Below are 24756 nucleotides of genomic sequence, written 5' to 3'. Positions count from 1 at the left end.
ACGGTGCATGTCCAAAAGAATAATAATTTAGATCTACCGTGGCTGGTTACATGATCCACATAACGTACCCTCACTCTGCCCTACTTTTCCTCTCGCAGCTCCCAGCTCCGCTGCTTCACGCTGGCCAATCTGTCCTGCCCACTGAGCTATATTATACACTGGAGTGCTAATCACCGTCTGTTTGAACGAGTCGCTTTGAAGCCACCAGCCGCCATATTGGTACTCCCTATTTCCCCCCAGTAACTAGGGAATATGTGCGCTACAGCATCGGATTTTCTCATGTTCAGGGGGGGATTAAGACTTTTAAAATGTCAAATGCCATATACTTTTATGTTATGTTCTAAAAATATCAAGTACTGAGAAAGTTATGTGCTGAAATATTTTGCATTTTATTCATTTAAATATATATGTTTAACATTTCTAAATATATAAATAACAATGTACAAAAACATATATTTACATATGTGTATACATATATATACATATATACATATACACATACTTATATATACATATATATATTTAATATGAATAACATGTAAAATATTTCAGCACCTAATTTCCTAGTAGTTAATAGTGTTAGTACATCCACTGACTGTAGAATTACCTGTGAAATATTTTTACACAGTCAGAAAACTGCTTGTTGTTGCAACCAAATCCTATGGGATTCTGTGAGAGTAGGGAGTAGCAAGATGGCGGCCAGTGACTTCAGTTTTTCGGCAAAATCAGCACTCCAGTGTATAATATAGCTCAGTGGTCCTGCCCCTTTAAATCTGCAGCACACTTGACTGTGCTCTGTGCTGTTTAACTCCACTGTCATTGGTTATACTGCTTTAAATCCCGCCTTCCCTCTTTCTGATTGGCTGTTTTCTAGTCTGTCCGTGTGCGTGCTTGCTTGGAGCGGAGATTTCAGTTTTACAGTTATCATACAGGAATACTGTGGTTACCACAATTAATACTAGGCCACGGAACTAGTCCCAGTTAAGAAACTATTTATCTGCAGTAAAATAGGTGAAAGCTGCTGAGTGCAGTTCTGTAAAGAAGCAGGCGAGAGAGTTTTGATTTATGGAACTTGAGAAATGTAAGTAACCAACGTTAGCATCTCAAAATAGCATCTAATTCTGAAGTATAATGCATTTATCAACAGAAACCTAATCTGTTTTATAAAACTAAATATTTTGTGCCAGGCTGGAGTTCTGAAGCCGGCTGGAAAGATGGAAAAGCAAAGATTGTAGACTATTAAAAATTCTGATTCTTAGCCACAGCTGCTTGAAAAAGAAAAGGTGAGGGTTTCCCTTTTACCAATATTTCGTTGCTATTATTGTTTAATGTTTTTGTTGACCCTCTGATGCAGTTCAGGTATAAATAGCAGGTGATATTTATTTTATAAGATATACAACACAACAACACTATATGCTGCCTAAACAACTGCTATATTTTGTTTAGACTTTTACTTATTTATAATAGCGTAATTAGGATTTCACAAAATGATAGTGCTATTTATTTCACTATTTCTACTTCTAGAATTACAATTACGACAAATACAACCGAGGAACACTATTTACATTGCTTTTATTGTACAAAGATTTCCACACTGTCTATTAGTAAATTAGTGCAAACCAGGGGCGGAGCTAGACATTCTTATCATCAGGGACTTAATCCATAAAATATTACTTCATTACGAGGGTAATTTGGTACACCAAAAAAGTAAAAAGTATTTAATCTGTTGATATGGTCGTAAAATTAATTTAATATAGGCCTTAACATATCTTAAAGTTTTATCTGCTGTTCTTTATTAGTCTTACTAGTATATACCAATAGTATGTGGTTCTCATTTGAGTGATGAAATGGACAACCACTCATGAAACAATTCAGTTTTGGTGTCACCAATCTTACTCAAAGTACAGTATTGGGTCCTCCATGCTCCTTATGTATTAAGATTTACTGCACATTTAAACATCGACAACTCACTATTGTTAGGGAAATAATTTAATTGTCTGAGAAGATATGTAAGGAGAAGCTGTTATCTACTCTTCAGATATATGATGTAAGAAATGTGTTTGGAATGTTGCAGATGGTAAAAATTGATAGGTCTCTGTTGCTGGTAAGTTCAAATGCAAACTTTTTCAAAGTGGGAAAAAAGTCTCAATTCAACGTTCATCAGATCGGGCGCTGCTTTATAATTTATAATAATAATAGAACTTTATTGATCTCACAATGGAGAAATTCACTTCTGCATCTTTACCCATCCCCTTGGTGAGCAGTGGGCTGCCACTGTGCGGCGCCAGGGGAGCAATCGGGGTTAAGTGTCTTGCTCAGGGACCCAGAATGGTAGTCTGTGGGAGTTGAACTCAGAACCTCTGGGACCCAAGATCAATGCTCTAACCACTAGGCCACCAGATTAACAAAAAGCATCTAGTGTGTGTCGTGCTTATAAAATTTGTATAAATGTAGTAAGAAATACTGCTTTTCTCTTTAGACAGAAGAAACGCGCCCTGACGCTCAAGTCAAGCATAAAGAAATAGGAGCATGCATACTGCGTAGGACCAATGATGTCAGAGCAATGAAGTGTCCCTAGGGTTAAAGTTCAAATCAAAGTTCAAATCAAACCTACGCCCTTGATTCCATGTTACATTCTTTATAGTATGAGTTGGTACATTTCAGCCGGATGTATAGCAAGGTATGTTTCTGTATCGTGTTTTAAATCCGTGCCCCATGTGCCCTCTTTTAACTTTGAGCACCTGCCCCTCCAACGGTCTCTGCACGTCCCTGAATCACAGCACCGCCTTTAGCCATCCCATGTACCTGGAATTGGTAATCAGCTACCAGCCCTGCAAAAGATATGTGTATCGAGGGTCTTGTTATATTACCTGACTCCGCCAGATAGATTTGCTCAGCATATCCATCTGGAAACCTTCCGTTGAAGTAACTTTGGGAAGGGGCGAAAATACTGGTTAGCTGATTGGCCTATGTTGGTGATAGACAGGCCAAATGAACCAATCAGATTCGTCGTCGCTCGTAACAGAGCGACGACGAAAACACAACCACAAGCCAAGCTACTCTTGCTGCTGCAGGTAAAGGCTCGTTAGCTCAGCAGAGAAATACTCTGTAATTCCGATAAAACTTGCTCGATAGCCACGCTAACGCTAGTTTCATCGGATGAAGCCGCCATGTTGTTTAGACTGAACTGACGCGCTTCCCGTTGCGTCACACCTCAACCCGCCTCAAAGCCAACGCTGATTGGACGTTCGTTTGGTGAACGGCTCCAAATTTTCTTTAACGGAGAGTAGCCAGACTGATCTGCGAGTGAAACCTTGAAAGCTCGCGAGATCAGGATGGTCTCACGAGGCTACTTGTTATAACCTTTGTGTTGGAAATTCAATCCAGATCACTTCGATCTGGTCAGGGTCTCGACATCCTTCACCTGGACCTGGCCATGCTGTGAACCACAGTGTGTTTGCCCACTTGGCCAAGTTGGCTCGCACAAACTCAGCTGTCACGCAGGAAATCTCGCTCGTCAACTTTGGTCTGCTAAATATCCGCTCACTCACTGAAAAAGGGGCAGCTTCTTCAGACCTCTTCCATGATCATAAGTTGGATTTTCTTTGTTTAATGGAAACGTGGCCAAAGCTTAATGATTTCATTCAACTCAATGATAGTTGTCCCTCTGGTTTGTTTGCATTGGTCAGCCGAGAGTCTTGGGCTGCGGTAGAGGCATCACAATGCTCTTCCCGGGATCATTATGCTGATGACACTCAACTCGATATCTCTGCTAAACCATTCACCACCCATACTCCCTCCTCCCTTTCAGATTGTCTCCAGGAAAGTAAATTCTGATTTTCTCCAACTTCTTGAAATTAAACAACAACAAAACTGAAGTCCTCCTAATTACCACCAAATCTGTACTTAAAGTCAACAGTTTTGCTATTAACCTTGATAATTCATTTCTTTACCCATCCTGTCGGGTAAAGAGCTTGGGTGTCGTCCTTCACAGTACACTTTCCTTCCAATCTCATATTAATCATATCACACGGTCTGCTTATTTTCATCCCAGAAACATTAACTATTTTCGTCCTTCCCTCACCCCCCATACAGCTGCCATTCTTGTCAATAATCTAGTTACTCCACGTCTTTATTACTGCAATTCCCTCCTGTATGGTCGCTCCCATAAAACTATCTATAAACTAACTATAAACTACAACTCCTTCAAAATGCAGCAGCTTGGAATAGTTCTGTTTTTTACTTTCAAATCTATCCACAACCTCCCTGACTGAAAATGGGCAGCTTTCTGCACTCCTTCATGTCACCACACACTCCCCTTCCCTCAGGTCCTCCTCTTCCATCCATCTTACTGTCCCTTGTATCCATCTCAGTATTATGGGGAGCATAAAAATCACTTTCTATTTTTTAAGATGCACTTAAGACACACATCTTCCAAATTGCATATCTAACTTAACATCCACATCTTGTTGTTTTTCATTTTTATTTCACTGTCTAGTTTTATTGCTTGTGTTTTATTTCTCTCTTTGTACGGTGACCTTGTGTTTCTTGAAAAGCATCCTGAAACACCATTCATTATTTTTATTAGCACAGCAGCTACAATAAACCAAATACACATGTCAGATCAAACACAACATCTCAAATAACTCCCTAACTCACTGTTTTAAACAGCTGCTGGCAAAAAACTCACCATCTATTTCTTGGTTTCAGGAAGAATAAAACAGCAAATTAGAAATGGTATAAAGTCGCACCTATAAGACAAAACTAAAAAGGTAAATATTACAGTTGGCATTAGTGAGTGGCAGCAGCAGCTGTTGTAATTTCAGGTCACCAAATCTCACTAGTCCCGTATGAAACACACCTTTAGTCCAACCCCAAGTTTCATGAAAGTCAATAGACAAAGATGTAGACAAAGATAATTATGCCAATGAAAACGTTGGGCAAGCATAGATGATGGTGCCATGGCTTTGTAGGGGTCTGATATGTTAAGTCACCACCTTCAAGCTAAATGAAGGCTCACCTGTAGATGTATTTTATTTAAGGCAACCCCTCAAGCACACTGCTTCTTTGTGTAATGTCATGGGGAAATTGAAGTACATCAGCCAAGGTACTGAGCAGGGAATTGTGGACCTCCACCAGTCGAGTTTGTCTTTGGGCAGTTGCCTGCGCAAATTCTCAGCTCAACAGCAAACAGCCTTAAGTCGAAGGCAACTGGACCTTTGCTCAAAATTTTCTGCAAACGTTTCAACACCTTTGCAGGAGTCTTTGTGAATGTCCAGATGTCTGAAGGTGCCGCATTTATCTGTTCAAACACTGTAAATACCTGTATATAAAATGCCACCAGAAAGATGGGGACTCGGCTGCAATAGTTCCACAGAAACGGCCTAAATGTTGACTGGGTCTCTTTTATATAGGACTGTTCTAGCCTTACTGTCCACAAGCCCTATTAAACAGCAAGTCACAATCTTATGCACACACGTACATACATAGATTTTTCAGGGCTACAGTTTCTTTGCTGAAGTCCAAGTGTAGCGAGGTGGAATCAAACAGGCAACCTCAAAATAAGCAAGCATCAGCTTTAAACCGGAGCCACAGGCTGTGGTGGTGGTTGGAGTGGGTGGTTTGGGGAGCAAATGCCTGGTCACTCAATGACTATAAGGTGATCAAAGCAGCCACACAAGTGTTAGCTATTACACTTACCTGTTGTTGGTTCATATTTAATTTCCAACAGGCTCCATTAGAGAATAATGGCAAACAGTCCAAGCGGAGTGTGACCACAAAGGGATTGTCCATCAAGGGCTTTTAGTCCCTAAATCTTTACATCTGCCCCTGCTGAACTTTTAGTTTTTCAAACTCTGAATCACAGCAGTTGCATACGCTGCGCATATAACACAACCATTTGTTCTCAATGTCCAACATTAAATCAGAATAAGCATCCCTTGGTTGAGGTCAGATAGGATTACTAAATATCATTTCTCTTATGTAAATACCAGAAGAATTAAAAAATATTTTAGGTAATATTTTTGTCACTGTCTACATAGTTTACTAAAATAGGTTTACTATACTTTTGTGATGTTTTAGAAAGCCCAGTTGGCATGGCAAGCTTCTGATAGGTTAATTCACTTGACTCACCTGAACTACTATCACAGAGCTCAAAGAGAAGAGGGGTTCTGACATAAATGTATTTTATTAGAAAATCACCCTAAATTGACCCTAACACAAAAGCTAAAGTTCTGTCCTGACACGGTCTGAAAGGATAATAACAACATGCTGATTATTGTTCCTAGTTAGCTAGGTCACTCTAAGAGGAAGAAGTCATCACTGTAACATGAAATAGGTTAACAAAGTCAATGTTCTGGAGTGGCCTCCTGATCTCAGTCTTACAGAACATGAGTGGTCAGAGCTGAAAAGATGTGCCTGAGCAGAGCAGTGACACCATTTCTGTCAGGAGGAATGTGCCAAAATCGCAGCAAAACACAATCCTATTAAACACAAAGGAATCTTATGGAAACGTCGGAATTTAAAGAACATAGAAACAAAATCATCTCTAACAAATGATGTTGCTCATTTTTCTGGGATGCTGGAAAAATAAATATTTAAATGTTTCCAAACAGACCTAATACTGGAAAAGTTTAGTCACAATTATTGTCAGACAGTGAGAATTAAAGGTTATTTGTCCTTTCGTACAGCGTCTGGTATCGACTATGGATAATAACAACATGCTGATTATTGTTCCCAGTTAGCTGTTGCTTAAGCTGTTCAACAACTCCTGTGTGATCACATCTCCCATGCACTCTCCAGCCATCAGAAAGTTCAGGCACTCTCCTATATAACCACGCATGCCCTTCCCTTTAGCTTAGGCCATTTAAGCTTCAATCAAACCTTCATGCTTCATGGAGACAAGCTAAATGGCCTCTTTCAGTCAAAGGTCCGTCATCACTGCACACATACAATGCTTAAAGGAGACTTCGGCACACTTGCATTCTATGCGTTTAACTGAAGTGTCACACAGAGACACAACATGGGGAGATCTGGGATAGATGGTACACCGGCTGGACAGGTCCAAGCACCAACCAACTGACACACAATCAACTCTTCCTGTAACACAGCAGACTGGCCCAGGGCGAGGAAAGAGGAAGGTGGAAGAAAAGGGACAATTACATGCCTTCATCATGCACAGATCGAGTAACAGCAAAAGGGGGAGGCTGGCATGCAAGAAGAGGAGTAGTGATCAGAATGAAAAGAGTCACCTTGGTCAGCAGGTGGGAGGGCTTTCCTGCAATGTTTCTCAGAATCAGAGAGGTTTCCCTGTCCAGATAGGAGTGCTTGAAAAAGAGAGACAGAGAAGTCCTGTGAATGAATCTGCTGCCTGATTGGCTGATTGCTTGATTGGCTGGGTGAGGCGGTTTAGCAGAAAGCTGTGTGGTGAAGCAGAGGTCAGTGGCACAGATGAAGTGCTCAGAGACTGAAACCAGCTAGGAAGAAAATACAGTGTTGGTCTCCTGCAGGATGGAACAGAAATGTTAGGTACAAGAGATAGAATCACACAGCACACATTGTGAGGACTCTGACAATTTTGGATTTCCTTCTGCAGAGACATGTTCTGGTGAAATGTATGGACTTCCAAATCAGGCAAATTAGCAGAAAGTGGCACTCAGACATTGAGCAGATTTACCAACCTGCGACTAGAATGTGCTTCCTTAGAGTCGTTCCTGATTCTGAGACAAACTGAATGCTCTGCGCAGATGGAACAGCAGTGGGTTCATTTAGCCTCCGATTGGTGGTCAGAAGACACTTTGAATTTTATAGAAAATGCTCATGGAGCTCCAAGCTTGCTTGTCAACAGTCACGAGTTGCTGAAGAGAGACATCTGAGCTGCTTCCTCAGTGGAGCGGTGCTTCTAAGCAGTATTTACTAAAAAGGTCCAACATTTTGGGGAACTCCTGGGTGAATATGTGTAACATCTGACTAGAAATGGTTAAGACATCTTTTTTGTTTACGTTTGATCTTATAGAGTCGCTGACAAAAGCACGTAAGGCCCAAGTTAAACAGCCAGAAGGACTGGTCCAGATGGAATCAGGTAAAGATGCAGACCACTTATTAGACTACTTTTTAGTATTTGGTTGATCTAAAACAGGAACGGGAGGACATCATGAGTTTAATGTTCCTGCATGTAGGCCGTACTCATGTTGCGGTGCGTGGGGGTGGCCACACCTGTCGTGTTAGTAGCAGCATGTTGCAAACAGCATGCTCTACATGTCGGCAGTTACACTATATGGCAACCCGAGGTCACAGGCACATTCTGACCCCTTTCCCAGTACTGGTAAGGCGCTCTGATCTATGAGCTGTACTTCTTGTCTGACAGTGGTGATTGCCCAGGGCTATATTAGAAAAGCGGGACGTAGAGGAAAATATAATTTCCCTGTCAGATTCACTTCAAACAAGTTTCCTATTACTTCAATGCATGTTCAGGCAAATGGTTAGATGCCCCACCACTGCTTGCTGCTGAGAGGAGGAAGGCTATTTCACATGCTGTGAGTGACACTACACTGCATTTTATCCTGCTTGTAGAATTTAGATGGTTTCCTGCATTTGATTGGCTATGGGGTGAATTTAGACCTGCTTAGACCTTTTTAAAAATGTATTTGGGCAAACTGGACTGATACCTTCTTGACCAATATCTTTTCCATCAGAATTAAAGGCGAGAAGCAGATCACTGAGACCAAGTAAATTTCACTTTAATGGTGGCAGACATCATCACTCTGATTAAAGGCCTCATCCCTAAACCAAAGCTGGATTTCCCCAGGGACATTACCAGAATCCCTGGAGCCACTTGGGGATCTGGTGTGTACCAAACTGTGGCTATTTTTTGCCGGCCTTAATAGACAATCAGAGCGAGAGGGCAAAGGACAGAGCAACTCGCCGAGTCCCGGTTTACAGTGATCCGCGAACAGCGCTCAGGGAGAAGAACATTTCCAGACATGATCCTTCTCTTTGATTCCCCACTCTGCTTTTTATCCCTCTTTTTCTTCCTGTTTTCGTCATCTTCGTCATCGTCATCATCATCATCATTTTCATCATCATCATCGTCCTCATCTGGACTATCGCTTCCAGTCTTCTTATTCTAACTTCATAATTTTCCTCCCTGTTATCCTCTTCCCTGTTGGTGTGGATGATGTTTTGGCTTGGCTGAACTCGATGAACTGAAGCACTAAGCTGCTTTCCAGCTCACCAAACACAGTTAGTGTTTGCACTGCAGCTCAGCAGCAGACGGGGCCTCAAATGAAATGAGGACTGATGGCCAAATGTTCTTAGTTTCATTTTGTTTTCATGGAGACTTCTTGCAGAAGAAAGCTTATCTAAGCTGGTTTAGGCCTGTGTTGACTAAATATCTGCTTTTAAGCTTATTGGGATATTACGCTGACTTTCCTTATTATGTTGGAAAATGTTTAATTTTCTTAGTCAAATGTAAAGTAATGTCTGACATTACTCAGTAAGAGCCGGGAAGCCAAACAGCTAAAAAAACGAATAAAAAAAGGGCGATTTTGTGTTTTTCAGTATATTTAACAGAACTATTCAACCATCTTCACTCCACTCCCCAGCTGCCATCCACCAGCTCACTGGAACCCTTTACTTCACAGATCTTTGCTTTTGTTTTCTTTGTTTCCCTCCTGGTTTATTTCCAGAGTTTCCCCTCAGTCACAGTGCCTCGTTAGAATATTTAGACCTGGGATTTTCTGTGAGTGACCGACACACAGCAGTGGAAAACTATGAAGGAAAATGATGACTGACCTAAAGAGTTTTTCACAAACAAAAAGCTGAAAGGTGTTAAGCCATTTGCATTCAGCTCAGTGTTGTGGAACCACCTTTCTCTGCAGTTACCGTTTGGAGTCTGTCTCCACCAGCTTTTACGTCTACAGACATTTTTGCTCTTTCTTCTTTGCAAAATAGTTCATGCTCAGCGGGACTGGAAGGAGAGCAACAGTGAACATTAACGATCAAGGGATTATCAACTAAATTCATGCTTTGACTAGGCCGTACTAACATATGAAGATGGTTGGGTGTAACCCATTGTTTAGGGTTGTTTTCCTGCTGGAAGGTGACCCTCCACCCCAGTCTCAGGTTTCTGCAGCCTCTAACAGGTTTCCTTTCAGGACTGTCCTGTATGTAGCTCCAACCATGTCACAGGAAAAGGGGCTGAATACATTAGAAGGTCACACTTTTCGGTGCAACACATTTTCTGTGCCGTTTTGTCACATACTGTCTTAAAAAGTTTATATAAGGTTTGAGGCTTTATTGTGACAAAAATTTTCAGGTTTTTCCACATGTAACCCGGATAGTAATAATATAAGAGATGACAAGGATAAGTTTGTTTATTATATCCTTTTATTTCCATTAAAATTTCAAAGGTCATACAAAGTTATCAAATAATATGTTTGCATTGTTTAATATAAGTTCTGTATTTTGTGGTGAATTGCCAGTGAAAATTGTATTTTCCTACAGAAGTACGGTCAGTGAAGGTAGCACAGGGGAGGAGAAAAGAACCAGAGGAGAGGGCGGAGAGAGACAGGTGAGAGCAGAGGGTGGAGGAGGAAGCAATTGAGGAAATAGCCAAGGAGAAGCAGTTAGTGGAGATAAAAAAGTGAGTAAGCTCAGAACTTGTCGACAGGAGAAGTTTTAATAAACAGCATGCAAGGTAGCAGGACCCTGTAGAGTTTCGACAAGAAGCTGTGGTGGGGTGTGCCTGTTTTTTCTTGGTTGCTGTACTTACCTGAGAGTAAGAGCAAAGCTAACCTAGCTGTTCGCTAACTTGGACTGCTGTAAGCTGGTGTTTCGCTGCTAAAGTGGAACGAAAAGGGCTGCAGAGGACTGTTACCGGCTTGGATAACACAAGACGGACTCCAGATAGACACTCTGAGTGCCCACTTCGCTCAGAGTACCTCTGGCACCGTGGGAACTGAGGACCAGGAGATGTGGAGCCCGTAGAGAGCACCTGGAATCCCAACTGCATCATTCCTGAGCTGCTGTTTCATCTGATCGCTTTGGAGGTCCATTTGGGCACAGGGCACAGGTACTGAGTTGCTTTAATATTTTTGCTCTTTGAGTGAAGAGGATTGGGACTGTGGAGTTGGTGGGACTCTTCCATTTTTTTGAGTAGCTGCTCAGGCCTGCAACGTAGGAGTAGTTTCTGCCGGCATTAGGTTTAGGTATACCATACTGGTTATATGATTGGTGTTTACACTGTATGTGCATTCATTGATTCATGATACGGGTGACAATATTCTGTTTTTCTGTTTTGTTTGCATTCCAAAAACCTGCCATCTTTTTATATTATTAATTGTGTCTAATTAAAGGAGGGTTACTATGGTCTATTTACATGGTGTGTAGTGTAATTTACTTTAGTAGTGTTCAATGCTGCTTGATCCAAAAGCTTTAGAGATATTTAAACTAAATAGTAAGAGGGTATAGGGAGATTTAAGAACCCAAACCTCACTTATCTATTATATACCTTAAGTGAGGGCTACACACACACTTCGCCACCAAGAGTGGCAAAATCAAGGAAAGAGGTGAAGAGTGGAGTGTTTGGGTTCAGGGTGTGAGTCTATCCAGATGGGGTTGCATTGCGATAATAGATTTTATTTCTATGCCATAATCCAGCAAAATACAACGGAAGAGGCTCAAATTTTTACAGTTCTCCTGCCAACTAGTGGTTAAATAAGCAATTCCATAAAATCTAATTTCAACCAATCAGCAGTATTATGGAATGCCTGAACCTTAACTACAGTAATGTACTGTTTGCCTCCTTCTTGATTATTGTTTTGCACGTTTGTCACACTTCAGTGTTTCAGAACATCAAACTAATTTAGATATTAGTCAAAGTCAACATAAAGACACACAAAATGTCGTTTTTAAATGAAGGGTGTTATTAATAAGGGAGAAAAAAACGATGCAACCTGACATGGCCCTGTGCGACAAAGTGATTGTCCCCCTTTTAAAACATAACTTAAAGCTATAGCGGACGATCTTCTTTTGGCTTCAGGTTCTGGGGTATCATCTTATTTATTGGTTGTCCCACGTGTCAATCATTGTGATGCACTAACCTAATGCCAATGTGCATGCACGTTCCTTGCTAGCTTCCTCTGCGCATGCACACTTCTAGTGTTTATGTATGCAGTTAGTTTCGGTTTCAGCCATTTATTGGAGCTTTGCTCTTCTCAACATATACTTTGGAAAAAGGCTGAGAGTCGCAACAAACAAACTGTCTTACAAGTTTATGAGAAGAAGAGGGAAGACCACAGAAGAAAGAAATGAGATCAGAGTGGATTTGGTAGATTTCTCCAAGCGATCCCCCTGAGGAGCAGAAGAGCTGGTTGGATGGTCTTGCTTGTGTGCAGTTATTCACAAGGTAACTTGGGCGTTCCTTACCTACATTTCTCGAAAAACTGTCCATTATACCTTAAAAGGACCATAGAGCAAGTTCCAGGATTTTTGCAGATGTCTGCCCCCTCTGGTGACAAGTTGAAATAACACCAGAGTTGTGCACACCCATGTGAGAAGAGGAAAAGCATCTCCCCCTGCGACTGGACAGGTCTTTTTTTTTTTTTTTTCTGAGATAAGAAAGTTAAGTTCTCTTGCTAATGCATCCACGGCAGTGTAAACTCAACAAAGTAGCTGTGGCATGACCTTAAAAAGGCAGTTCATGCTGGAAACCCCTCCAATGTGGCTGAATCACAACAAAGACGAGTGGGCCAGCAGGGTTTCCCGCAGCGCTATCTTGGCGAGGCGGCCGCCTCGCCAAACTCACGGTACCGCCTCGCCAACATTCCAAAAAAAAACAAACAAAAAAGAAACTAACTCGATATGCTTGCATGTTTATTTGACGTTAACAAGCAGTTTTTTGTTGTTGCTTTCGCGCGTGCATATAGGGTAGTTCATTGTTATTGTTTTGATGCGGGTTTTTCGCGCATGCGCGCCGGACTGGTAGGCAAAAGGCGAACACAATGGCGGACGCAAACAGAGAAACCGACGAGTTCTCCACGTATTTTTCTTCTTTAGATAATGTATCACAAGATCGTTTTAAGAGTAATTTTATCGTTGATGGTATCAGATTGCCAGATCCACACAGCAAAAGCCTGAAGGGACGGAGCGAGTCTGTGAAATGCTGGCCAAGTGTTCCGTACCGCGACATACAGCTGCCTTATAAACACGCCAGGCAGTACACACGAGAGAGCACGAAAGCCCCTGAAACCACTGGACAGCTACAATTATTTTATATCAGGAAAAAGGCTCCAGCAACCCCCGCGACGCTATGAGGGATAAAGCAGGTCAGAAAATGGATAGATGGATGGATGGATGTTCAGACATGTTTGTAACAGCACAAAGCGGCGTCGGACACAGACCGCGTCTCAGCAGAGAGGAAGACCCGCCCGGTAGGTTAAAAAAAAAACATTGTTTACTACAGATTATTTTGGTGTTTTTGTCTTGTTAAAATGGTTGGGGTGTCGGCGACATTGCAGCGTAAACACAGACGTACTAGCACCCGTGAACGGGCGGAGGGGAGGTGGCGATTGCTACACGGGCCGAAGAAGCGGCCCGTGTAGTGTTTACTGCCGCTTCTCCGGCCCGTGTAGCGATCGCCACCGCTATTTAGGTAGAACAATGACTAGAGCAGAATGGCGTACCGCGCACGTACCGCGCACGTGACGTCACCGACTCCCACCATGGACTATTCTCCCTGCTGCCCTCTGGAAAGAGGTTCCGCAGCATCCGCTGCAGGTCCACTAGGTTCAGCAAAAGCTTTTTCCCTGCTGCCATCAGACTGTTGAACTGCTGAAGTACAAAAGTGTACCACACTAGATTCGCTGATTTGCACATTTGCACATTGTATCGTATCCTGAAAAATTGAGGCTGCACCTTAACCGGAAACGCACTGCAAAACTGTGTACAATGCAACTGTCTACTTTTAAATCACTGCTGCACCCTACTGCATATTTGTCTACATTTGGTTTACATTGTTTACATTTCAACTGCCTACTGTTCACTGCTGCACTTTATCCGGAAGCAAATTGAAATTTATCCTGTAAGTGACTGCGATTGATCACTGCACTTTATCCTGTACTGTAATTCACTGCAAGGTATCCTGTAGAGTCACTGCAATATTTCTGAGCTGTGTGAAAACGAAATTTCGTTCTGTATGCACTCTGTGTATACAAAATGACAATAAAGAAAGTCTAAGTCTAAGTCTAAGAGCAACGCCCCTTTTGCCGCTTAGGTAGGGCATACAGGTAGAGAGCGCCCGTAGCAACCAGCTATTACACGCACAACAGAAACAGCGATATGACCGACTTTGCAGCCGTTAAACTTTCCCAAGACGATGTCCCAGGCGCACGGTTTACTGGTCGCACTGTCGAAGAACACACCAACCTTCAACTCAAACGATGGCTTGAGTGTCGAGGGCTTAAAAAGACCGGAAAACGGGCCGAGTTGATCGAACGGTAAGCTTTGTTGTTTTTTTTCCTGCGCGGCGGTCATGGCATCGTCTGCCGTTTTTTTGTTTGTAATCACCATCCAGGGATCGGTATATGTTTAATGTTTGTCTTATTTGAAATGTTTTTGAGTAAGCTATCCTGGTAGCAGGGTATCATGTTAGCGCCTGCTACCATGATAGCTTATAGGCTATCATGGTAGCAGGCGCTTCAATATTAACATGTCGGCCACCAAAATACTCTTACCTGTTCACTACTTGATGTCGCTGGAATTGGGTCAGGATGTTCTTCGGTTGTGCCTTTTCCTCCAACAAAATGCTTGCTACATATGTAGGTGAATTTGGTAGCTTTTTCCGGGTTGAACTGTTGTGTAGGCTGACCGCACCGGTGTACCCAGCGCACACATTTCTCCTTGGCAGTCTTGAAGAAAACATCCTTCATATGCGGCCGATCAGCGTACCTCGAGTCGCTGTTGCACGTTCCATAGCAACAATGTTTAAAAACCATGGTTTTAGATTTGGAAAAAGCAGTCGTTTACCGAGTAAAACCAAGGGCAACGCACGTCTCTTTTACAGAGACACAGCGGCGGACTATGCAAGCTTGCCCTACTGCGTACCACATGATGTGACGTCATCGTGACGTTACGTTTCTAAAAATAGCTCGCTCGCGTTACGCCATTAAGTTGTATTTACCGGAGATGAAGTGTAGACTGCAAATTCTGTCGTAGTATGATGGCTCCCCCAGTCCATTGGGAGTGTCTGCCTGCACTCTTTTCATTGAAAATATCCATTTCTTTCTTCGTCCTTCCTCCTTCGGTAAACGACAGAAACGTACATCCGACGATTTGGAATGCCTCTGTGTGCAACCGGGAGCACAACAAGTCGTAGGCATTGTTTAGATTGCAAAAATAAACGAACTAAAAGTACGCTGTAAATCACCCATTTTGTCATGTAGTAGACGAGAACAGTACTGTTTTTTGCCTACCCGCGGGACCCGGATGTAGCGCTGACGTCACGCGTGAACTACCTTATAGTGAATGGCAGGGAAAAAACACATGGATACGACCCCCCTCGCTTGTCGTCGTCCATCCACACCCCCCCCCCCCCCCCCCCCCCCCCCCGATGGGAAACCATGTATGCAGTGCATGTGTAACTTTTAAACTGTAAAGTAGTGGAGGCTGGTGGCAGATGTTGGTTAAAGTACCTTTTAGAGACATTATTGGTGAAAATGACTGAACACGCAATCTTTTTCTGTCTCAAATGCTGCTACCTGAGCAAGCCAATAAACAAATCAAACAAAAAACTTGGGAAACTTTGGCTCTGGAGTTTTTTTTAGCCAGGTGCTGTTCTGGTGAGCGAATTAGTACTTGATCCCCTTACAAAAAAAAAGAACAACCTTAAAATGTTATGGAAGCTTCATTTCAATGAGGAGAGAGAGAAAACATCAATTAAGAAATCAGAACAATACATTAAATAAAAAGAAATTTGGATACTTTTGTTATTAGGTGGCATGCGTATTTGATCCTCAACAACACAATCATAGTTCTGGCTCCCTAACTCAGGCCAAAACTAACCAATTTGATCATTTACACATACCCCTGACCTTAACTTGCTATGCTTATAAAACATAGCAGTCCACAGAATCAATTTCTTTATTTACAACCTCTCCACCTTCACGGAGAAGCAAAAGACCTGTCAAAGGACGCCAGGGACAAGATATCTATGCACAACGCTGGAATGGGCAGTAAGGACATCAGCGAGAAGCTCGGTGAGCAGGTTAGGAAGGAAGAAGGGTAAAAATGTAAACTGACCATCAGTTTGGAGCTTTGAAAATTGAGGAATTAAACCACGGCTCCACAGCTTGTTCATGATGTGAGGCCAGTTGGGTCTCAGTCTCCAGGAGCACTATTCGTAACAAACTAGGCTGCAGTAGATGGAAATCTTGTCTTGCTCTGCTACAGAAGGATCAAGTACAGGTCTTTGGTTCACTTGAAATGAAATGATTCAGAGCGGGCTTGGGACAAAGTGCAGTGTTCAAATGGACCAAAGTCAAGTATTTTTCACAACAGGTCAACCTGCTGTGCTCAGTATATCCCAATGAACAGTAGCTGTACTATCAAGCACGGAGGTGGAAGCATTATGCTTCAGAGCTGGGGGAACAGTGCGATTTCACCACGTCGAGAGGCCAACCAACAGGCTCCTTACAGGAAAAATTTAGGATGAGGCCAGCAGAGGTGGGTCCCAGCCTGACAACATGCTGCTAAGACAACAGCGGAGTGGCCAGTGAAGGTCATGGAGCGGCCTAGTCAAACTCCAAACAATTAATCCTATAGACAACACATACTAGGAGCCCAGGCACAGCAGCAACTACGAAACCTGAAGGATTGAGACAGTCTCTGTAAAGATGAGCGGCTCCAAATCCCTCTCAGACGAATGGAAACCTGGAGACCAGCCGCAGAAAATGTTTGTCAAGAAAAATTTCTCCACCTGGTTTTCAGTCATGCTTTGATGGGGGATCAAATACTGTATTCACTCAACAACAGGCGAACCAATTTTTGACGTCGATGGAATGCATTTTTAGGATATATTCTGTCTCTGCATTAAAATGAATGTCCTACAACAGTTAGAGACAAGCACTCGTGTTTGTTTTGAAGGGATCAAACTGAGGAATTCAGCAGGGGCTCAAATACTTATTTCCCCCATAGCAGCTGCAAAGCAAGCTAATGTAGATTTGCTTCCCACTTTGTTATTTTATTCGTTAGCAGTGTTAAATCTGACATTTGTGCCAGCATCTCCATCTGTTCTAAAAGAAAACTTGTTTTTATCTGTTTATACCCCAGTGTGTTAGATTCTGTTGCAATGATTTACCTTCTTAAAACCAGCCCCTACCCTTTCTGGATTTTTGCACAAAATAACATGCTTAAATCTAATCACACTTTATTCAGCCATTACAAACTGCATTTAAATAATCTTGGTTTAATCTTAGACAATCTGTGGATACCCTACTTGCTATTTTTAACAAAAGGGAACTTACAGTAATGAACCTAGGTTCATTACTGTAAGTTCCCTTTTCTCATCGCAGGTTTAATTCCTCCCCCAGAACTGGGGGCTGCTGGGCTTATGAGGTCTTAATATGGTTAATGCAAATCAAGTGAATCTGAATGAATGAATCTGAAGGGAGTTGCCGTCTGTTATTTGTTGATTCCAATATTGTTTTGCAGGCAGCATGTGTCCAGCTTTCCATCCTGTGAGTCACCCATAGTAGTGGTGCTTGCTAATCATTTTTATGAGCGCAGATATTATCAGATGAGCATAATCTTCTCCTAATCAGCTTGAAGCGACTGTAGACTCGGCATTATCCTGGTCTACAGACAGGTGTCAGTGAGGCGCATCCAGCAGTCATGCTGATTAAAATGAGTAATATTGTGTGGGAAAGCCTCAGGACTACAACGGTGCTTTTAGGTACAAACTGACTAATGGGTTTTCCATCCCATATTGAGTGCATCCTTAGACTGGACAACAGAACACGCTGCTTGTACCTCTGCAATGGGATGGCCCTGACTGGAGCCCTCGCCTGAAGGCAGCGGGCCGTCGGATTCGGAGTGGAGGACGCTGTCCAGTGAATCCATGGAGGAGGCGGAGTTAACAGAGATGCCGGATGCCGAGGTGACGGATGAGCGGGAGGAGTGGACGAACGACCGCACCTGAGGAAGAACAAAAGAAAGTCATTGTGTGGAAGAGCGAAAAAGTCATTCTCCACTGAAAACGATCCCATGTTGTTTATTCTGCAGTTCCTTCTAAACATTTTAGTCTTCAACATCTCTCATTTATGATTTTCAGTCGTCAATATGCCGATGGACTCGAGGCTGGGACTGCTGTGCACACCTTATGGTTTGAGGAGTTTTTTTTACCTCATGCTCGCTGACCGTGCCCACTGATCCCGTGCGTCGATGTTGGCGCTGAGAAGATCCCGGCCGTCGCACTGAGGCTGACTTGTAGGAGGAGGTGGAGCTAAGAGAGTGGGAGGATGTCTGCCGAGCAGCTTCATCCATACTGAGAGATGCCTGAGGAAAAAATAAATGGAACACAAGAAGAAATGTGTCATTCCACATGAGTTGTGGATCTTTGGTCACACATAGTACGATTATGATTCAGGTAGCATTCTGACCTGATGTGTGACCTCTCTACTAGGCAGAATTTCTTAGTTTTCTGGCACACATCTGGCTTTTAGACATTGCTGCAGGGTTTATGTCATGGCCATTCCAAGGTAACCTTAGCTAGTTTTAACCATTCTAAAAGCAGTTTCATGTGTGGATCCGGATATTTATCCTTAGTTGTTGATTTCAAGTGAAACTGAACGATTTAGACTTAGAATAGTCTCATTACTCAATCCAGTCTGTGCAGTGCACTGATGCCAGCGACACCCAAACAGACCCACAGCATGATGAGCCCAACACCATGCTTGAGAGCTGCTCCAATGATTTTAGGTGTCAAAGTTGAAGCTTGGAAAAGCTTTAACTTTTCCAAACATATGTCTTGTTATCATAGCCTAACAGTTGTCTTTGTCACTTCTGACCACACAGCAATTGTCAGTAACAACTCAGGTGCCGTCCACACAAAAATGGACATGGTAAATTTACATAAACAATATGCGTTATGCGGGGGAGGAATGTGAGCAGCACGTACACAAGCGTGACTGACACTGCTAAGACATTCCTCCCGGCTCTGATTGGCTGTTTCTAACCGGGAGCTGGTTATCTGTCTCGTGTTATACTGTCAGGACATAGTTAAAGTTTTAACAAATGTGTAAAAAATACATTTTTACAAAAGTTACATACTGCAGATTTTAGGGCTGTAACTAACGATTATGTTGATAATCGTTTTTTTCGGTCAATTATTTTTTACGATTAATTGATGAGACGGACAAAAAAGTTTTATTTCCACTCTTTTCCAAAATAGAACATCTGGACTGAGAACAAATAAAGACACAAAAAAGTTGCTACTCAGGTGTTCTGTTACAATAACATTAGGTAATGAATAATTTTGCTTCAAATTAAGAAGTTTATGTTGACTAGATTGTTAGTCATTTAATGGTCAACGTTGTCTATATGAACAGCGATTTAACACAACAGAAGTGAAGCTGTAAAACTGGAGTGTAAAATGCAGTTTGGTTGAACCTTATCCTTGTGTTAGTGCACCTAGGGCAGGGGTCAGCAACCCAAAATGTTTGAAGAGCCATAAAAAAAATAAATAAAAAAAAACAGATCTGTCTAGAGCCGCCAAAAATTAAAAGTCTGATATAAGCCTTATAATAAAGGCAACATGGGCTGTGTCTATATTAGCTATGTTATCCTCCTATCAAATGGCTAAATAGGCTACAAATACATAATGAGCATTCATGTTTAATTTGTGTTTTTTTAAAGCACCACTTGACTATACTGCTCTATGATGAGGCTTCAAATTTAACTTCCATAACAATATTAACGTATTATATTTCATTGCGTTGATTAATAATGAAGAAATTAGTTTTTTATGTAATTTTTATTTTGAGGATTCAAAAAAACAACAATGAAACATGCACAGTAGGCCTCCTACAACTTCAGACCTCCCTATGGAAATAAAGTGCAGTTATCTTTAATACTCACTACCACAACCCCCTCCCCCTTTATTTAGGCAACAGAGTGCAATAAAACAGCAGCCCTTTAAAAAGTTAACGTATATAGAATAAAACAATAGAGTTTTAGCTTAATTTCTCAGCATTATCCTCTTCTCTTTGGTTTTGTGCAAATTAGGCCGTGCGTCCAAATATGTAGGATGACTTTCGTATGAACTGTCAGGGGTCAACTTTTTTTTCCACTTGGTTCAGTTGCTACACATAGCAGTGATCTGAAAACACCAATGTTCCCACGTCTTCACTTGCAAATTAGTAAGCCATAGACAATATAAAATACAGATTGCTGTATTGTCAGCCATGCAAGTTCAACAGTTCATCATGGCTGCGCCCGTAAGGTGTTTCCAGACGAAATAGCCCAGCCCATCCATCCATCCATCCATTTTCAAACATGTCAATCCCTTGTGGGGTCCTGAGGGGTGCCGGTGCCGATCTCCAGCTGTCAATGGGCGAGAGGCGGGGTTCACCCTGGACAGATCGGCATCAATGTTCCCCCTAATTTTTGACGTGTGTGAGCAAACACACAAACTCCCTGAGCGTTCACTTGACCTCTGTGAGCAACATCCTACAAGCACACTGAGGGTACATTATGCCTGTCCAAAACCTGAGGTTATATCAAGCTACATGGTTTAATAAAAGAATCAAGTTACAGCAATAATTTCTTTTAGGTTATTTAGTTTAGATAAAACTGATTTTGGAAAGTTGTTCCATAGTCAGAGACCCACAAGCTTAATAACAGATCTTTACAGAATGAAAGCAATAATTGAATCTGTATCAAATGTTGGCACTTCCATTTCTACTTTTATATTCATATATTTTAGTTTTCATTCACCTACCCCCCACCCCCCCCCCCCCCCTCAACACTGTTAGGTCTGCTGCACATTTCTTGACTTAAATAACACCACCTTTACTTCAGCTGGAAATATAGCCTATATGAATAATATAAAGTGAGTTTGGCACAAATTAAACACTTACAAGACAATGTAAACTCATTTTTAGAAGGATGGGTGACCAACGCTTGCAAAAAGATGAACATCTTAGTTATTCAATAACTCACACCATCCCAATATTAATTGCATATGTTGAATATAGCCAATTAATGATTTAGTTGAGTATGTTTAAACATAGGAAAACTTAGAACTTAAACATACCTGGTTAAACTTCATCAAGATTGGCTGCCATGTCCTTTCAAAGCTTTTTGTAATTAATGCGCCCTCCCCACTTCCCTTTTGTGTTGAATTAGTGAGGTGGGGGAATACAGCTTTAATTCTCCATCAAATAACTCTCATATCAAGCCAACTCGCTTTTTCAGCAGCAACAGCATTATTTCCTATGGTTAAATATTCTCCATATGACTTCATTAAAAATTTCTAATTCCACTCATGCACACTTTGAGGCTTATTTCCTGTCATTGCCATGGTGAAGCACGTTATCTGCGTTCCATTGATCAGGGGTTCTTTCATGCTCGTGCTCACGTTGAAGTCATGGTTGGTTGGACACTGAGTTTAGTTACCTGACTGATATCACCTGTTCTGAAACCGAAAACCCGAGTATGACAGAGGGAGGAAGAACTACTCAGAGCAGCAGCTTTCTACTCGGGGCAGATCGGTATTTTTTTCTTTAACGGAGTCCAGAACAAAGACGCACACCGCAACCTGCCCAACTATAAAGCCGTCTGCCCCACCCATCAATCAGTGGTGCAGCACCGGTCCTCACAGAGCGGGCTGCGGAACACCATTTCAACAGCGTTGCAAAATAGTACAACTTGGTATATTATTATTTTGTTTACAGTTCAGCTTGGATTTTATTTTCTGCGCAGCATAGATTTGCTGTGCACGCTGAACCCAGATGCTGTGCGCGATGGCGCACGTGCGCAGCCTAGAGGGAACACTGGTCGCCAGTCCATAGCAGTGCAGAAATAGCCGTCTTTTGCCCAATTTACTATATCGCCAATGAAAGCAAATGATTCGGTCCAAGAACTGTCCAAGAACTCTGTTCTCCTCAGCTATCTTTCTCTTTTTTCCTTTGGGGATCCATGGCTCATCAAACACCTACCGGTATTTTTACAACTGCGACCCGCCAGGCGCTACGCCGGGCTGCAAGAAACGTGTGCCGCAGCTTATGACACAAATCTTCGTTGACAGATATTTTGAAATGTAATATGTATTCTACACATTTTACATAATTTGAAAACATTGAGGATGTCTGTCTCGGGGTCTCCCTGCTACAGAAATCACACTGAAATGGAAAATATATTTCCCTCTCATCTTTTTCCATTTTCATAGATTTTTAAAAAAGCTCCAGGGAGCCACAAGGGGGGCGCTAAAGAGCCGCATGCAGCTCTAGAGTCGCTGGTTGCCGATCCCCGACCTAGGGGAAACATTTGGGCATAACAATGCAACAAGTGAAAAAACACCACTTCTGAAAATCAAATAGGTGCTTTAGCACAAGCTGTACTTTATGTAAATGCTACATGCTACATTTGTCCTTCTACATATTTTACTTCCAAGAACATTTATTCTATAAGTTTCATTAATTTTTCGTTGAAGAGTCAAAAAGGGAGTTGGATATTTAATACTTTTTATTTATTCTCAGTGTTTTACATTTTGAGGGTGTCCTTTAGTGTTTTTAATTTGGGTCTACCTCATCATTCTGAGTGCCTCACCAAAATTTCATTATGGCTACATAACAGCGATAAAGACTCTTGACTCTTGAAAAGTTAGTTTGGAGCCCTGTTCCTCCCTCCCATACAGAACCTCACTCAGACTGTCAGCAAATTAAAACTTAAACCTTATTCAACAAATTATTACCATCAGAATGAAATTGTATTCTGACTGAGCGAGCTGGTTTATGAGCCATAATCCGATCAGCATCCATCTAAACTTGTTCAGATGAACTCATTAACTTACTGCACCTGCACGTGGAGGATGTGACTGCAGCATGTGCAACACAGAACATTGTGGGATGATCATAATTTCCTCCTGCTCTCTCAACAGCATCAGCATGAGTTCTCAACCATTCTCACAACCTGGTGCGGGTCCATTCTGTGCGCTCAGAACAGTCAGAACCAATGCACCTCTGTGCTTGTTGTTGTTTTTTTTCCTGCATGAAGAAGTATAAAACCTCTGCGGTTGTTTTATTCAATTCAATTCAATTCAATTTTATTTATATAGCGCCAAATCATGAAACATGTAATCTCAAGGCACTTTACAAAGTCAAATTCAATCATATTATACAGATTGGGTCAGATTATACAGATTGGTCAAAAATGTCCTATATAAGGAAACCAGTTGATTGCATCAAAGTCCCGACAAGCAGCATTCACTCCTGGGGAACCATAGAGCCACAGGAAGAGTCATCTGCATTGTACATGGCTTTGCTGCAATCCCTCATACTGAGCAAGCATGAAGCGACAGTGGGAAGAAAAACCACCCATTAACGGGAAGGAAAAACCTCCGGCAGAACCGGGCTCAGTATGAACGGTCATCTGCCTCGACCGACTGGGGTTACAGAAGACAGAGCAGAGACACAACAAGAGAGACAAAAAAGCACAGAAGCACACATTGATCCAGTAATCTGTTCTACATTAGATGGTAGTAGCGGGTGAGCCGTCTTCTCTGGATGATGTCACAGTTAACAGAACGCCAGACCAGGTGTACCTACTATGAAGATAAAAGAGAGAGAACAGAAAGTTAAAGCAGAAATGACAACACATAATGCATAATTGAAGAACAGTAGAACTCAATAGAGTGAGAAAATTAGATCCTGATATACTCCAGTAGCCTAAGCCTATAGCAGTAAAACTATAAAGGTAGCTGAGAGTAACATGAGCCACTAGTTATAATTTTTGTCAAAAAGAAAAGTTTTAAGCCTAGTCTTAAAAGTAGACAGGGTGTCTGCCTCACGGACCAAAACTGGGAGTTGGTTCCACAGGAGAGGAGCCTGATAGCTAAAGGATCTGCCTCCCATTCTACTTTTAGAGACTCTAGGAACCACCAGCAGACCTGCAGTCTGAGAGCGAAGTGCTCTGTTAGGAACATACGGGGTAATCAGAGCTCTGATATATGATGGAGTTTGATTATTAAGGGCTTTATACGTTAGAAGAAGAATTTTAAATTCTATTCTTGATTTAACAGGAAGCCAATGAAGGGAAGCTAAAATTGGAGAAATATGATCCCTCTTGTTGATTTTCATCAGAACTCTTGCTGCAGCATTTTGGATCAGCTGAAGGCTTTGAACTGCATTTTGTGGACTTCCTGATAGTAAAGAATTACAATAGTCCAGCCTTGAAGTAACAAATGCATGGACCAGTTTTTCAGCATCGCTCCTGGACAGAATGTTTCTAATTTTGGCGATATTCCGGAGGTGAAAAAAGGAAACTCTGGAAACCTGTTTAATATGGGATTTTAATGACATGTCTTGGTCAAAAATAACACCAAGATTTTTTACTTTATTACCAGGGGCCAGGTTAATGCCACCCAGATTAAGTGATTGGTTAAGAAGTTTATTTTTTGAGGACTCTGGCCCAAAGATTAAAACTTCGGTCTTGTCAGAATTTAGATGCAGGAAATTTAAAGTCATCCAGCTTTTGATGTCATCA

General features: G+C 41.9%; 1 protein-coding gene and 1 long non-coding RNA gene across 5 annotated transcripts in view; one reads left to right on the top strand and one right to left on the bottom strand.

The window, feature by feature from the left end:
- raph1a (Ras association (RalGDS/AF-6) and pleckstrin homology domains 1a) overlaps nucleotides 1-24756 on the bottom strand; it is a 199550-nt gene that overhangs the window by 52553 nt on the left and 122241 nt on the right. For 3 of the 4 annotated variants that reach the window (XM_036138782.1, XM_036138783.1, XM_021310634.2), the window contains 3 exons: nucleotides 18397-18549; nucleotides 18025-18189; nucleotides 7251-7325 (listed from right to left, as the gene is read on the bottom strand). In XM_036138782.1, coding sequence (XP_035994675.1) covers nucleotides 7251-7325; nucleotides 18025-18189; nucleotides 18397-18549 — 393 coding nt within the window. The remainder of the gene's footprint in view (nucleotides 1-7250; nucleotides 7326-18024; nucleotides 18190-18396; nucleotides 18550-24756) is intronic. The other variant, XM_036138784.1, reaches the window with a different exon arrangement.
- Nucleotides 7337-11526, top strand: LOC118563659. The gene is made up of 2 exons (XR_004931330.1): nucleotides 7337-7527; nucleotides 8015-11526. It is a non-coding gene; the product is annotated as an uncharacterized LOC118563659 (long non-coding RNA).

Source organism: Fundulus heteroclitus, chromosome 7 (genome assembly GCF_011125445.2).
Source record: "Fundulus heteroclitus isolate FHET01 chromosome 7, MU-UCD_Fhet_4.1, whole genome shotgun sequence".
NCBI lineage: Eukaryota > Metazoa > Chordata > Actinopteri > Cyprinodontiformes > Fundulidae > Fundulus > Fundulus heteroclitus.
This window is presented reverse-complemented; position numbering and strand designations above follow the sequence as displayed.